Consider the following 16,005-nt stretch of genomic DNA (forward strand, 5'->3'; position numbering starts at 1 on the left):
ATCAGAATTTTATTTTTAGAAGAACACAAACTAATTTTTTGTGTTAAGTGTGTGCTTTTATTTTTTTCCCTCCATGGCACTTCATTTTTTAGGGTGAAAAGTTGAATCTCCACAATAAGTGATTATTTCTCCCTTCTGTAAAACCCCAAATTGTACCTTCTTTTCGTTTTTCTTACTTTTTTTCAGCTTAGGAAAATAGAAATAAGTCATTTTTGAAATAGGGATATCTACTAAAAATTCTGTGAAACTTCTAGACCCTCTGTTTTGTGATGGCTACTTCAGATAGAGAGGAAGGAAAATAGCGATTACAAGGCTATGTGCAGGCTGTCATCGATTTGTTTTTGAATGTGTCACTTTCAGTTAGAATAGTTAATGCATTGTTCATGGCAAAATACTGGGCTTTTCAAGCAGCACTGTGCTACTAAAAGAACAAAACCAGTATATTAAAAAACAGAAGAAGGCAGTAACCTTCATGTTCTCTTTGTACATAAGTAACCCTTTTGAATAAGGTCTCATCATCTGCCTGCCTTTTTTCTTTTTTTCTCCTTGTGTACTGTTATGTGCAAACTGTCCAGGCAGTTCTCTATAATCAGCACAGTATGTTTTTTTGGGTGGAAAGAACCATAAATTACTATTTGTGTTGGTTGTAACGTAGCATGGCTGGTAGGATCCTGTTTGAATTCCTGAGCAAGGCAACTGAAGGAAGTCTACCTATCTAGAAAATCTAGGGGAAAAAATAGATGATGCCTGCTGTCTAAGTACTTTCAGGAGCTCTAGAAAAATTGGGTTTAGGTGCTTGAGGGAGGGTTATTATTGAAAAGCTTGATAAAATATACTGTATGCTTTTCAGTAAATTGTTGGGATACTATACTCATGGTACTTGAATTTCTTCTTGCATTGCAGTACTATGGCAGGAGATGATCTGTATCTGAGGGTTTTTGTAGTTTATGGCACAAAATGTCAATCCTGCTTCATTTTTATGACCCAGTTTCTCCACAGGGTAGTCGCACTAATGCTTTTAAGCATATAAGACATGTGTCTTTCTCCTAAAAGCTAAAAACTCAAGTAAAATGATCAAGATAGGTACACAAAATTATTTTGTTCTTTCTTAGGTTGACAGAGTCTTTTTAATGTATTTTTTATAGGACAGGACTCTGGAGGAAAAATCATACAGCAATCTCTAGGAACTGCACCGTCACAAGAAAAAGTAATAGCGTCATCATCACTTCAGCAGAGTATACAGGTAAAGAATACTCTTATTTGCATTCCCCTTTCCCTTTCCCTTAGAATTTTAGTAGTTAGGGATGTTTCAACTCCATATTGATAATGTAGGAGTCCTTGCAGGTTTTTTTAGAGTATGAGTGTCACTCAAACTTGTCAATTCTACCTTGACGTAATAAACGTTGAGTGTTTTGCAAATTGGTATTCTGAATGCTGTTTTGAGATTTAATTCAGTAAGTGGAGTCTGACCGTAATGTTACCTAAAGATAATGTCATATGGCTCAGCAATTCTTCATTGAGTTGGACATAAGTTGGACCTACTCTTAGCATTACTTCTTACAAACTCAGCTATTCTCTAGCTGATTGGGATGGTATGGTTTTGAGAAGTAGCAGAAAAAAATCTATCTGGTCTTTGTCTGTTTTATCCTTCATTGCATTGTCTTCTTTCCCCAGTGTCATTTTTTTTTTCCATTCCGTTTTTTTAACCACCAAAAGTTCTCCTATATATGGCAACTATGTACAAAAATTTAATACTATGTCCAGGGTTTGGGACTGGAAGGGGAGGCCAGCTTTTTTGGAGGGGGAATACAAGAACTTCTGGACAGAGGAGACAGTTGTTACATTTGACTGAGTAGCTGAGGGCAAGAAGCGAGGGTTTGAAGTAGGCTTGAAAACGTGGGCTTTGTTGTGGGTGAAACTAAACTACACAAACATGGAAGAAAAGGGAGGATCTGATGTAGAATTTTTGTTCTTTGCTGCAAATGTGTTTGTCAATGTAGTATGACATGAAAGTTTTTCCCTGTCTTACTGATGTACAAGTAGAGCAGGAGATGCTCACAGTAGTGCTCAATTATGAGTTCAGCCTGGTTTTGTAATTGTTGGTCAGATGTTCATTCTCTTGTCATAGAAAATACTTTTTATGCTCTGAAGCTAGAGACTTTTTGGCCAGCAAGTATTGTTACAGTGTGCCTGCTTCATGCTGCTCCTACTTTCCTAAGAAGGGTGCTCTGTACCACGTGCTTTTTTTTTTTTTTTTTTTTTTTTTTTTTTTTTTTTTCCCTTCTAACCATGTTATATTTCAAAAGATCTTTCATGAAGTCTTTTTTTAAGTCGTAAGTAACTTTTGCTCTGTGGCCAATTCCATTAGAAAGAATAGTAGACTGAAAAAAACCAACAACTTCGTATTAAACAAAGGCTCTTTGATCCAGGATGACTTCTTTGGGAGAATACCTGGATTGCAGTAATGCCTCCCATACAGCAGGAACATGAGCCTTTACCACCTCACCTTTACGCAACCTTAGCCTGCTTTCCTGACAGATACTCTAATCCATCAAAATCAGGCAAGATGACATCAGCTGAGAAATGCAGGCAGTTCTTGAGAGCAGATTTCTTTGGAAAAGTTTCTAGTTGTACCTTTTCTTCTTTTCACCTACTAAATTTGATAACCAACCTTTTCCCTAGTGAAGCATGTATATGCACTGTGGTGGAATTTGCCTACAAACATCATTTCAGACCTTTGGCTTGCTTAGGAGAAGTGACTTCCCTAGTTCATTGATAGTGCCCTGTGAAAATAGGAGATAGTTGAAAGTGTTTATACTTATGTGGTGGTTACACCTGGTGTTGGTGATATACTCAATTGGCTGGAATAAATGCTGAAACTTGGGCTTTGCAAAGGAGGCGATATATTTTAATTTGTCTTTTGTTTTGAACTTAGGTGGATGGTCATTTAGTTGGACAGAAAAGGCCTGCTGCTAAACAGTTAACTAAAGGAGCTTTGTAAGTCCTTCTTTTGTAATTTTGTTGCAGATGTTTCCTCTAACCTTAATTTCTTTTCAGTTTTTGTCAATGCATAAACTTTTGTTAGAGTATGTGTTAATTATATATCATTAATTTTTCTTATAGTATTCTACAGCAGTTACAGAAGGATCAAATGCACGCTGTGACACCAGATAAAAGTCAGTTCAGATCGTTAAATGATGCAGTTCAGAGACTCCTTTCATACCATGTGTGCCAGGGATCACTGCCGACAGAAGAAGACTTAAGAAAAGGTAATTCTCTCTTTAAAAATTGGCAATACATTTGTAATGAATGTATTGAGAGAATTCTGTGTGTTGGGTAGAGCAGTAAGAAAGGGAACATTTTTAAATTTGTGCAAGAGGGAGAAGGGTTTTCGCCCAAAAATTAGCAGGGCTTATTAACAGGGCTTTAAACTAGATTTGACAGGGGAAGGGGGTATTATCGGGTTTGCCTGTGACCAGCCAAGGGATGTTGTACCAAGGATAGAGGAATGGGGTGTTGGTGAGGGCCTGCAGCCATTAGCTCCAAAATGTGCTGGCTACTCTGCAGCATGCTCAAAGTCTTACGTAGACAAGCCAGGAGCTCCTGAACCAACGGGAGCCAGTGGGGAGGCACTGTTAATACACGGCAAAGGAATGCTGCCTGGAGAGCAGCACAAAGTAATTACAGCTGCTCCAGCCAAGTCAGTCTCAACGAAGACACGGCTGAAGTGCCTCTATGCGAATGCACGGAGCACGGGGAACAAACAGGAGGAACTAGGGATGTGTGCACGCCTCCAAGGCTACGATTTCATTGGCATAGTAGAAACTTGGTGGGATGAATCCTGTGACTGGAGTGTTGGAGTGGAATGCTACAGGCTCTTCAGGAGAGACAGGCAAGGGAAATGAGGAGGCGGTGTTGCCTTATATGTCAAGGAGCAGCTGGAATGCATGGAGCTCATCATACAGATGGATAAAGAGCCAACTGAGAGCCTATGGGTCAGGATTAAAGGGAAACCAGGAGCAGGGGACATTACAGTGGGGGTCTGCTACAGGCCACCCGACCAAGAAGACTGAGTGGATGAAGCCCTCTGTAGACAGATAGGGGTGGCATCACATTCACAAACCCTGGTTCTCATGGGTGACTTCAACAACCCTGACATCAGTTGGAAGGGTAACACAGCCAGGCATAGGCAATCCAGGAGGTTCTTGGATTGCACTGAGGACAGCTTCCTTCTCCAAGTGGTTGAGGAGCCAACAAGGAGAGGAGCTATGCTGGATCTTGTTCTTACCGACAAGGAGGGGCCGGTAGACAGTGTCAAACTCAAGGGTAGCCTGGGCTGTAGTGACCATAAAATGGTCGAGTTTGAGATCCTCGAGGCAGCGAGGAAGGTGCACAGCAGGCTGACCACCCTTGACTTTAGGAAAGCTGACTTTGGCCTCTTGAAGAATATGCTTGGTATGGTGCCATGGGATGAAGCGCTGGAGGGAAGAGAGGTCCAAGAAAGTTGGTTAATATTCAAGGACCACCTCCTTCAAGCTCAGGAGCAATGCATCCCTACAAAGAGGAAGTCAGGCAGAAAAGCCAGGAGGCCTGCGTGGATGAACAAGGAGCTCCTGGACATGAACAAAAGGAAAAAGGAGGCCTGTAGGGAGTGGAAACAGGGGCGGGTAGCCTGGGAGGTACACAGAGGAATCATTTGAGCAGCCAAGAATCGGGTTAGACAAGCTAAAGCCCAAACAGAACTAAATCTGGCCAGGGACATATAAGACAAACAAAAATTCCTTCTTTAAGTATGTCAGCGAGAAAAGAAAGACTAGCGAAACTGTGGGCCCTCTCCGGAAGGAAACGCAAGAACTGGTTACCTGGGACAGAGACAGAGCTGAGATACTCAATGACTTTTTTGCCTCAGTCTTCACTGGCAAGGACTGCAGCTGCACTGCCTATGACACAGAATGCAAAGGTGAGGATTGGGAAAAATGGAGAACCACCCACTGTAGGTGAAGATCAAGTGCGAGACCACCTGAGGAATATGAAGGTGCACAAGTCCACGGAACCTGATGAGAAACATCGGCGGATCCCGAGGGAACTGGCAGATCAAGTTGCTAAGCCACTAGCCATCATATTTGAGAAGTCGTGGCGGTCTGGCGAGGCTCCTGCTGACTGGAAAAGGGGAAACGTAACCCCTATTTTCAAAAAAGGAAATAAGGAAGACCCAGGAAACTACAGGCCAGTAAGTCTCACCTCTGTGCCTGGCGAGATCATGGAGCAGATCCTCCTGGAAACTGCTGAGGCACGTAGAAAACAAGGAGGTGATTGGTGACAGCCAGCATGGCTTCACCAAGGACAAGTCATGCCTGACAAATTTGGTGGCCTTCTACGAAGGGGTTACAGTGGCAGTGGACAAGGGAAGACCAACTGATGTCATCTACTTGGACTTGTGCAAAGCGTTTGACACTGTCCCACACGATATCCTGGTCTCTAAATTGAAGAGACATGGATTTGACAAATGGACCACTCGGTGGATAAAGAACTGGCTGGATGGTCGCACTCAAAGAGTTGCGGTCGATGGCTCGATGTCCAAGTGGAGACCAGTGACGAGTGGCATTCCTCAGGGGTTGGTACTGGGACCTGTACTGTTCAACATCTTTGTCAGCGACGTGGACAGTGGGGTCGAGTGCACCCTCAGCAAATTTGCTGATGATACCAAGCTGTTTGGCGAGGTAGACATGCTGGAGGGGAGGGATGCCATCCAGAGGGACCTGGACAGGCTGGAGAGGTGGGCCCAAGCCAAACTCATGCAGTTCAACAAGGCCAAGTGCAAGGTCTTACATCTGGGTCAGGGCAATCCCAAGCACAAATACAGGCTTAGCAGGGAATGGCTGGAGAGCAGCCCTGAGGAGAAGGACCTGGGTGTGCTGATTGATGAGAAGCTCAACGTGAGCCAGCAATGTGCGATGGCAGCCCAGAAGGCCAACCGTATCCTGGGCTGCATGATAAGAAGTGTGGCCAGCAGGTCAAAGGAGGTGATTCTGCCCCTCTACTCCACTCTCGTGAGACCCCACCTGGAGTACTGCATCCAGCTCTGGGGTCCCCAACATAAGAAGGACATGGACCTGCTGGAGCGTGTCCAGAGGAGGGCCACGAGGGTGCTCCGAGGGCTGGAGCACCTCTCCTACGAGGAGAGGCTGAAAGAGTTGGGGCTGTTCAGCCTGGAGAAGAGAAAGCTCCGGGGAGATCTTATTGCAGCCTTCCAGTACCTAAAGAGGGCCTACAGGAGAGCTGGGGAAGGACTTTTTACCAGGGCATGTAGCGATAGGACGAGGAGGAATGGCTTTAAACTGGAAGAGGGCAGGTTTAGATTAAACATTAGGAAGAAATTTTTCACTTTGAGGTTGATAAGGCACTGGAACAGGTTGTCCAGAGAGGTTGTTGAGGCCCCATCCCTGGAGGTTTTCAAGGCCAGGCTGGATGTGGCCTTGGGCAACCTGGTCTAGTGGGAGGTGTCCCTGCCTATGGCAGGGGGGTTGGAACTCGATGATCTTCCAGGTCCTTTCCAACCTGAACCATTCTATGATTCTATGATTAGCTACTGAAGAACAGTATTTGAAAGTATACTCTTGTCTTTCTAGTGGACGGTGAATTTGAATCTGTAGCTACACAGCTTCTGAAGAGGACGCAGGCTATGCTGAACAAATACAGATGTTTGCTTATAGAAGATGCAATGGTAAGGTGTATAACCCAGATACATTTTATGTTTATAGTATGTGATTCAGTTTTTTTAAAATAATACATCTGCAGGAAGGCAAGAGCTAGCATTACAATTCATTTTGTTGATACTATTTATTGCCTTATGAAGGTTATAAATATATATATGAAAGTTTTAGAGATACATATGTATGTATGTATATATATTGTATTTGTTATTGCACAATTAATCTCAGTGACCACCCTGCATTTTTAAGTGTATGCACACATCTTAAAATCAATGAAATGGGTCGAATTTGTATTTCACATACCGCCCAAGTAAGGGTGCCACTATATATTTAAGACACATGAACTTCTGCTCTATGCTTATACTTTGGTCTTGCCTGAACAGACTGTGGTAGCCAGGCAGGTGATTTCTGTATTTTTCTGTGGGTGATAGAGCCTGAAAGAATGTTGAAAAGCTCCACTCAGAGGCCTCCAGCTATATTATAATTGGAGCTAAATCATATTACAATTTGGGAAATCATTACTTCTCCTTAGAAGCTAGGTGGAGCCTCACATTTTCATCGGAAATGCTTCTGATCTAGGTGCTTTCACAATCCCAGGTGTGAGGTAAAAAGAAAACTGACAGTTACTTTAAGGATGTGTTTTACAAGGATCAGGAAATGTCATTGTGGCTTCAGACATGCTAGATTTCAAGCCTGGAAAGGTTTTGAATTTATGTATAGTAGATGTTTAAATCACTCTGATTTAGAGACAGGAATACATAATGTAAGTGTTAGAATTAATAACGGTTTTGGAATCAAGGGAATCAAGTGGTCTCATTAAAAAGATACTAACCATCAAATATTTGCAAGTAATTGCAGGTGTAAAGGGGGGATGGAAGTTAAAATCTGTTCTTTTAGCGTCTGGTGTGTTGTATGGTGAATCCCATTCTGACATTTTGAAGATGTTGTTTCACTGTTAAGATTGGGAACTAGTTGCCTGTGTTGTGACTTAGTAACAAGTGAACTTTCTTCTGTGATGGATGGATCCACATGGCTTGAAGGCATCAGCAAAATGCAACTCAGCACCAACTAGTCAGATGGATGGGAGAGAAGTGCAGGGAGGAAACAAGATGATAGGGTGCTCCCATGGCAAGATTTTTGCTGTTTTTCTCTTTTAGCAAGAAAGATACTATATGATGTAAAAAATTGCGGTGTACAGTGGTAAACATACTCAGTCCTGAAAAGGTACCATTCTTAAAATTGGAATAATTTCCTTTAAAAAATATTTGCCAAATAAAATATTAATATTTTTATTAATATTGTAATAATAAATATGAATAATATTTTATGGTTGAGTTTAAGTAGTGGTTGGGGTCACAGTCCATATCGTTGAAGATTCTGTGGAATCGCGAACATTTGCCAGAAGTACCTAAGGAACATTCTTTTTCTCTGAAGAGTAACTAAGCTATAAACCTTTTGATTTGGTACCAACTATGAGTGACTACAGAGATGGGTGTTTTTGTTCCTTTTTCTGCAGCGGATAAACCCCTCTGCAGAAATGGTTATGATTGATAGGATGTTTAACCAGGAAGAGAGGGCATCTCTGACCCGGGATAAGCGGCTTGCACTAGTGGATCCTGGTAAGTAATGGTGAAGTTCTGAATCTCAAAAGCAGCATAAGTGTGGAGTGTTTATAAGAAGTTGTGGCTGCGGTGAGGCACTGATTGCTAGGGATTCCAGTAATCAAAGTACTGAATAAGCAGTTGCAAGTTAAATTCTAATAACTCCCAAATTAAATAATCTGGTGACACTGTAAGGTTGAAGGCAGTTATTTGGGGGAAAAAATGTATTTGGCTTGTTTGGCAGAAATTTTTTTCTGAGTTTCTTCTGACAGTAGTCATGACTTCTGCATGGTCTCAGTTCTAGTAAGGAAGAATCTGTGAGTTAGCTGGCAGTCAGAAAGAACAATGCTGTATGAAGCATGAATACTCTTGTTCTTCTTAATGAAGTGTTGCTTTTGGAATGTCATCGCCACTTAAATGGCAGCATTTTTAACCGGAGTGTTGTTGAACGTAGCAACTAGAAACACATTTGTCTAAGATAACAGTTACTGTTTGTTTAAATGTTCTGCATATTCTGCACATTTTAAAAGAAATTCAGAGGATATATTCAAGAAGGTATTCTTGAACATTTTCGAGATAGCATATTTGCATATTTAGTATGCTAGGAAGTGCCTTTAGTCTGGTTTTACAGTGCATATATGTGCATAGTATGGTGAATAATTTGGTGGCGCAGCAGAACACTTAAGCATGTGTATGTCTCTTTAAGACATGAATCTGTAGGCTGTGGATGTTATTTGATTTTTAATACTCAGAAACTAGGCTGGAGTGTCTATTATTTTAGTGTATAGGTAATTCAAGTAAAATGTTGTTATTTATTTTTAGATGGTTATCAGGCCGATTTTTGTTGTTCTGCCAAACAATTTGATAAAACAGCTGAAGAAGCACAGTCCAGCAAAAGTGACCACCAGTCTAGCAAAACATTACCTTCTCGAGGTCAGACTACCAAAACTCAAGCCAGAGACCGACCAAAATCCAGCTCAGCAGAGTCCACAAATCACAGTAAACTTCCTCTAGTGCCTAACAACATTCTGACACCGCAAGAAGGAACTTCTAAAAAATCCGAGAGCCTCAGTAAAGCTTTAAAATTTGAAAAAGCTAATTGTTCTTCTGAGAGCCAATATGTGGCCCTTTCTGAAGAAAAGATGGCTGGGAAAGATCTTGTCAAGTCCACTGAGAATTCTTCGAGTTCTGAAGACTTGTCAAAAAATGTGTCAAGAGGTGGTCATGGAACACACAATAAAATATCAAGGAACACAGTTCAGTCTTTCTCAAAGGTAACGTGTAATAATTCCCTCCAAGACAAAACTCTGAGGAGCTCTCCAAAGAATGAGGTTTTACATCCTGATAACAGGAAAGGCTCTGGTGAACCCCAGCAAGACTTACTGCTAAGTAAGAGTTTAGAAACTACATTTAAAAACATCTTGGAACTTAAAAAAGCTGGGAGACAGCCACAAAACGAGGCGACAAGTAGCGGCTCAGTTGAGTTAGAATTTCCTAATTTTTCACCTATTGCTTCACAGGAAAACTGCCTGGAAAAATTTATTCCAGACCACAGTGAAGGTGTTGTAGAAACTGACTCTATTTTAGAAGCAGCTGTAAATAGTATCTTAGAGTGTTAATAGTTACAGTACCATGGACAAGTTATGTTTCTCTTAGCAGAAGCAAATGTGAATGACACCACAAGTACAGCCTGACATGCATTTAAGGTTAACCTTTCTAAACTAGATTCTGTTCTGTGTTTGAGAGCAATACTCATTGTGGTTACAGTGAGATATCCAAGTAAAGTTAATCCTTGTTAGAATGCAGTCTGTTAGGGCCTTACTATTTCAAGTATTACTATGATAGTGCTTTTGATAATTGTGCAGTACTGCAACATGACAAGGTTGCAGGTTGTTAGGCCCTATGTAATACGGTAATATACTGACAATCACAGTCATTTGAAAGGATATATTTATTAAGAAAATGTTTTTAAAAAGTGATGGAAGCAACAATTCTCCCCTACCCTGCTCTTCCACAAATCATGAAAGTTTTAATTTTTCTGGAAAACCCACTGTACCTCTATTCAGAAGCGATTATTTGCTTTGTTAATAAATCTGTGTTCTAGGATTCTTAAGTTGGAAGGATATCATCGGTGTGTTTACAAGGCTTCATAATTTAAACTTAAAGTGCTTTTCTATTGCTTTCCGAGCAGAAACTAGTACTTGATGATATATTTGTAGTGGGTAACTTTAGTCTGTGGGATGATATTATATGATCTTAGTCACAGTGGCATGATATGAAGTAATAAATGCTTGACTAAGGAAGGTAGAATGGAAGCCAGTAAATGGCAAAGTGTACAGGATGAGGCCATGATAGAGCCATGAATTTATATATATAATACATATATATGTTAACTCTTGAGGAAAAGATTTTGCATTTTATAATTGGATGTAGTCAGCCTTGAGTCATTCTGAAGTGGTATAAATGTTTTTTTTTCTATTTGTTGTTTGTTTTTTTTTAGACCAAGTGTCAAAGCACTTTTATTTGAAAACTGTTATGATATTTGTAGCTTATATTTTAAGAAGACATTAGCCTTACTCTGATGAAATTTAAAGGCCAGTGTTTATTTTTGATTTTTTGCTGTCAGAGAATGTTAAATCATCCACCGTAGCAGTCATAATTATCAAGATATGTACAGACCAAAGTCAATCAGCAATCCCATTGTTTAAACATATCGAAAAGTGTGTAATTATTAATTCATATTGTAGAGCCAAGGGAAACCATTGCATGGTTTGTATTTGGCTTACTGTCATGTTGTTAAGATAGAATCTTATTATTTTATTTATTTATTTTAATCTATGACATCTTTTTTTTGCTGCCCATGCTGCTTTTTCCTAGTTTACTTTGGTCATGAGTGCTTTTGTGCACATAAGTACGCTGACATTTGTCACGTGCGTGTAGTACATATGTCTGCTCAGGAGGATAATAGCTTTTGTGATTTCTAAGGTATGCTCACGTTCTCCCCTAAACCTTCTCCACAATTTCTTAGAAAAATTACCAGCCATTTTCCAGACTTGCTGATTACAATTTTTGTAATAGAGAGGCTCGTTGTGACAAGCTGTGGTTGTCTGTCAGATTGCCAGGAAAGAAAACAGAAGGTTTTGCTGTCATGCAATTCAGTCCATCTGAATAGTGGAAAAGAAAGCAGAATTATATCCTCGTGACAGTGGAAGACTACAGTGCAACTCAGTGTTGAGCTACAGTCCACTGTCTGACCACTAAAGGAAACCAAATCTAGAAAGCAATGTGAGAAAGATGAACTTACTTAAAATTCATTTCCCCTTCAACATGAATGGAAATACTGGTTTTGTATGTTACTAATTGCCATTTTAAAAAGATGTGCCAATTTTCAAGTACATGTTTGTAAAAACCCATCATTCCCAAGTGTTGTATAAAATATTCAAGGTAATAATAAGTATTGCCAGTTTTAAATTTTTAGTTAGGTGTCCATAGGATAGACTCTCAGGCGGTTAGTTGTTTTCTTATTGGCAAAACTGACAATATAGTCTTCACCTATTGCCTTTTTAGATTTAATAATATGCTCATGGCTGTGTATCCTGATGTGTATTTTATTTTATAATTTTGGAAATTTAACCATTCTAAACTATTTAGGAAGGAAAACTGAGTCACACAGCTGTATGTTAACTCCTTAAATTTTTCTTTTATAGGGAGAAAAAGGTAAGGTTGACCATGCATTGATCCACTTGCTTGTTGTACCACCTCAAAATGGGTATGGGGTTTCCAGCCTCTCTATGCCAAATACATGATTGATGTATCAGGCTATGTGTCTTCTGTTAGATCTCATTTGGGGATGGGGGACAATGGCATATAAAAAATGACAAATTGCAAAAAGTAATCATGGTTGATTTGGTCAGACACATTTCTCTGAACTACTTATGAGAGGAACCCATTGAACAATCCTAGCAAGTTTATTCTTAGATTGTTAATGTTCTGTTGTTCACTCCTTTGAATTAAATTCTAAAGGTATTCTGGTACGTGGTGAAGCAGTAAATGAAAAAATTGTATTTTTGTTGTGCTTAAAAAAAAAAAAAAGTATGAATTTATTAATCATATGGGCTCAAGTCCAGCAAAGTATTGTGAATGTGCATGACTTTGAACGTTTTCATTATTTTGCTGGATCAGCATTGTGATTTCAATGTTATTTAATACTGCCTATTATTAAAACAAATTTTAAACTGGCAATTAAGAAAACTATGTTTGTTTTGAAGATTTTAGTATAATTTATCTGTTAGATTAGGGAGGCCTTACAGACTGACTTCACTTAAAGAGGATGTGTCACTTATTGTCAGTGTGGTATGGACTTTATTTGCTTAAATACCTTCATTTGTAAAGTATGTCTCACTTGAAATTGCTTTGTATACATTTTGTAAAAATATTTATAAAATGTTTTGTAAAAAAAAAAAGTATAACAAATTGCAGTTTATTTTGTTATGTTGGATAAATACTGTTAAAAGACACAAGTCAGTAAATATATTGTTAATCCATGGATAGGAAATGTTTAGTTGGAGATTACAAATTGAAACAACCATTGCAATACAGCCAAAGATTTGGGAAAAAATGTCTATCTGTGATTGTCTTGATTTAACCAAGTTGAATATTTACATTTCCAAAAGGGGATTGTTCTCAGTTTTAAGTAATACAGTTGCAAAATATTCTTACTCCTGTGCTTTTTATAATGCAGCCCTGATATAAAATACTTAATGGGCCAGCTGTCCATACCCTGTGAATTTTTCTGAACATATGCTATTAGGACTTGGTTCCTGTGGCATAACAGCTTCTCATAGGAGTGTCGATCTCCAGATAACAAGGTTGCCAATGCTCCTGCTCTGTTGTCATTAGAAATCTTGCCATGGTGAGGTTGCTGAGACATGCTCTCCTTCTCCAGCATGTTTTCACAAGATAGAGGCATCATCTTCCCGATACATCGGGGAGATGAAGAGAGGGATTTTGTTAGTCAGCTGGCCACCTCATCCATGCTGCAGGTTTCTGGGTTGTGCCAGTTGTATTTGCTTATAGACACCTGTGTGTGCAGCATTTCCCGTTCCTTCCCCTTTGCTGTGAGAAGATAATTACAGTTGCTGGTAATGTAATGCCTCTTCCTACTTTTAGAGGGGTGATGAAGCTTTTCTTACTGTGATTGAATTTTTCAGAAAGTATGCTGAGATTGTGATCTCGTAAAGGTCTTATGCTTGGAACTTCAACACTTTATTTTTGGAGGCTGTGAAAACGAAGGATGGGTGAAGTGCACTGCCTCTCAACTTGGAGTAGGGCCTGCAGTGTTGAAAGGTAGAAATCTTTATGGTTAGTATTCATTATTTTGTCAATGAGACAAAATAAACGTGCGTTTTGAATGCTTCTCATATGGATTCAGACAGTAACAACATGAATAACATCAGTTACGCTATTTTAATCTCCATTTGGGTTAGGATAGCTAAGCATCTTGGAATATTTTTTCTCTTTATCATATCACTGTGGTGTGGAATTACCAGGCCAACTTTCTGGATTGGGAAACATTTGATGTACAGTTTACCATGCACCTGTCTTCAGAATATCTTTTTGTTACAAGAACACAGTGTATTTTTTTAATTGCTTTTCAGTAGCATTTTTTTATGGTGGGGTTTGTAATGTTTATTCCAACATTCAGAACAGAATTTCTGAAAATTTGGGCATGTGTGTTAATGCATTTATTTAAGAAAGAACACCTTTCACTTTGAGGATCTCTACAAATTAAAAAAAAAATAGAATAAGCTTGGCACACGGAAAGGTATGTAAGTAATACTAAGCCTTAGAGAAATTCCCTCCCTCACAAGGTGTTTTATTTATAAGCCTTTGAATTTTTCCTGTAGAATTGCACACGCTTTTTCGTGGAGTTTTCACAATCATGTGTTTGTCAGACAGCTTCAAGAGATGCAAGAAAATATTTTCATGACTTGGGGGTCACCTGTGACTGGGGTTAAAGAAAGTCATTGCAGAAAATAAGGAAGTGCCATTGAAGATTTGAACAGCCGCAGCTCTGGTGCACAGATACAATACACTGTACACAGATTTCAGATTGCAGTAGCGGTGGGTATACTGAATTATTTGTCTATAATTTATGGATCGGCATTTGTCTTTCTGTGCTACTGGTCTTGCAACAAGTCATTGTACTGGAAATTGAAAAGAATGTACCCATAATAACTGGTTGCAACAGCAAGCAAACTTGCTGTACTAGGGAAGAAAAAGATAAAAGGATAGGAAGTTTCCAGCTGAACCAATATTTTTGGTGTAAAAGCAAAAACCTCTGAAGTTGCCCTGTTGTGTGCTGCGCACAAAACCCTCCTTTATTTTTGTCTAGACTTGATATCATACAGTTTTGCGGGGAAAAATGTTTTACAAATGGAGGAAAAAGCTAAATCAGAATTTAAAGCTCTTTTGTGGTATACTCTTTGCTTGGCCTCATACACTAGCTTTTGTTTAGGTGGGTGCCATTGTTTCTGCAGGTTGTTAGCCTTCTGGAATGTAGTGCTCATCTTCACTGCTTTTGCACTGTGGGATTTTTTGGAGGAATTTTCTTCCAATTTTTTATTTTTTATTTTTTTATTGTTTTATTTTCTTGAAAAGGATATAGAATCATTTAGGTTGGCAAAGACCTTTAAGATCATTGAGTCCAAATGTTTAACGCTACTGAGGCAAATGAGACGTTCTCATTTGACGTGAATTTTTGCAACTATATTAATGAAACAACAGCAATTTTAGGATTCCCTTTGAAGGGGAATTAAGGTCAGTTAGTCCATGCTTATACATCTCAACAGCTTTTTATGTTTCAGTTAGCTTTTATGTCTACATAGATTTTCATTATATAGTGTAGTCGTATCAGAGGCCAAATTTTCAAAATGACCCTGAACTCTTGGCTATAAAAGTTCCTTACTCTTGCATCTTTATTACAACTTGTGGAGATAGTGATGTTTCATTCTAATTAATTTATCAAAACAAGTTTGTCCTGATGCAGGTCCGCTGTCCCTGCACACCAGCGAGGTGGAAGTAACGTAGACCTAACTCTGACATTCCTTGCTAGACACCTGACATATAGGGCCTGATCCACAGTCTGTTGAATCAGTGGAAAGATGATTTTCAATTAAGGATTGTGGTGGTAATACTTCTCTCTAAAAAATAAAAATTTTAAAAAGCACGAAATTTAACTGATAGAGTATCCTTGGGTGGAAGGCAATGCCAGGTCTCTCAGATTGTAGAGCGATGACCATCTCGGCACTTAGGTAGGTAGCATGATGTAATTAATGGTGTTATTTGGGGTGGTGATTGAATAAAATGTTTTTGTATAAGCAGGCTGCTAATTTTTTCCTCTAAATGTTATATGCTTTTAGTAGTTGCTGCAGAGTTCTGAAAATACAAAACTTCACTCTCTCCTCTGAACTTTTGACTCCAAATGTTCATTCTGAGATGTGAAACCGTGTGCAAGTCATGGTGAGAAATTATTGCAAGTAGTTAATGGCAGGTAAAGGGGTACAGCGGCTGGAATTACAAAAGTGAACTAGAATAGTTGATGTTTATATGAGGCTAAAAACCTGTCAGGGTTACTGTGATCGAAACTAAAGTTGAGCAGCTGAAATTAAATTCATAAATTACAAATTGTG

General features: G+C 39.2%; 1 protein-coding gene across 2 annotated transcripts in view; it reads left to right on the top strand.

The window, feature by feature from the left end:
- The window catches only part of BICRAL (BICRA like chromatin remodeling complex associated protein), a 51,744-nt gene extending 38,720 nt beyond the window's left edge, over positions 1–13,024 (top strand). For both annotated transcript variants that reach the window (XM_082481954.1, XM_082481955.1), the window contains 6 exons: positions 1,146–1,243; positions 2,936–2,997; positions 3,124–3,269; positions 6,630–6,724; positions 8,230–8,332; positions 9,137–13,024. In XM_082481954.1, the coding sequence (XP_082338080.1) occupies positions 1,146–1,243; positions 2,936–2,997; positions 3,124–3,269; positions 6,630–6,724; positions 8,230–8,332; positions 9,137–9,933 (1,301 nt within the window). In that variant the 3' untranslated portion in view covers positions 9,934–13,024. The remainder of the gene's footprint in view (positions 1–1,145; positions 1,244–2,935; positions 2,998–3,123; positions 3,270–6,629; positions 6,725–8,229; positions 8,333–9,136) is intronic.
- Positions 13,025–16,005: the final 2,981 nt, after the last annotated feature.

The sequence above is a fragment of the Vanellus vanellus genome (assembly GCF_965231255.1).
Source record: "Vanellus vanellus genome assembly, chromosome: 3".
In the NCBI taxonomy this organism is placed as follows: Eukaryota; Metazoa; Chordata; class Aves; order Charadriiformes; family Charadriidae; genus Vanellus; species Vanellus vanellus.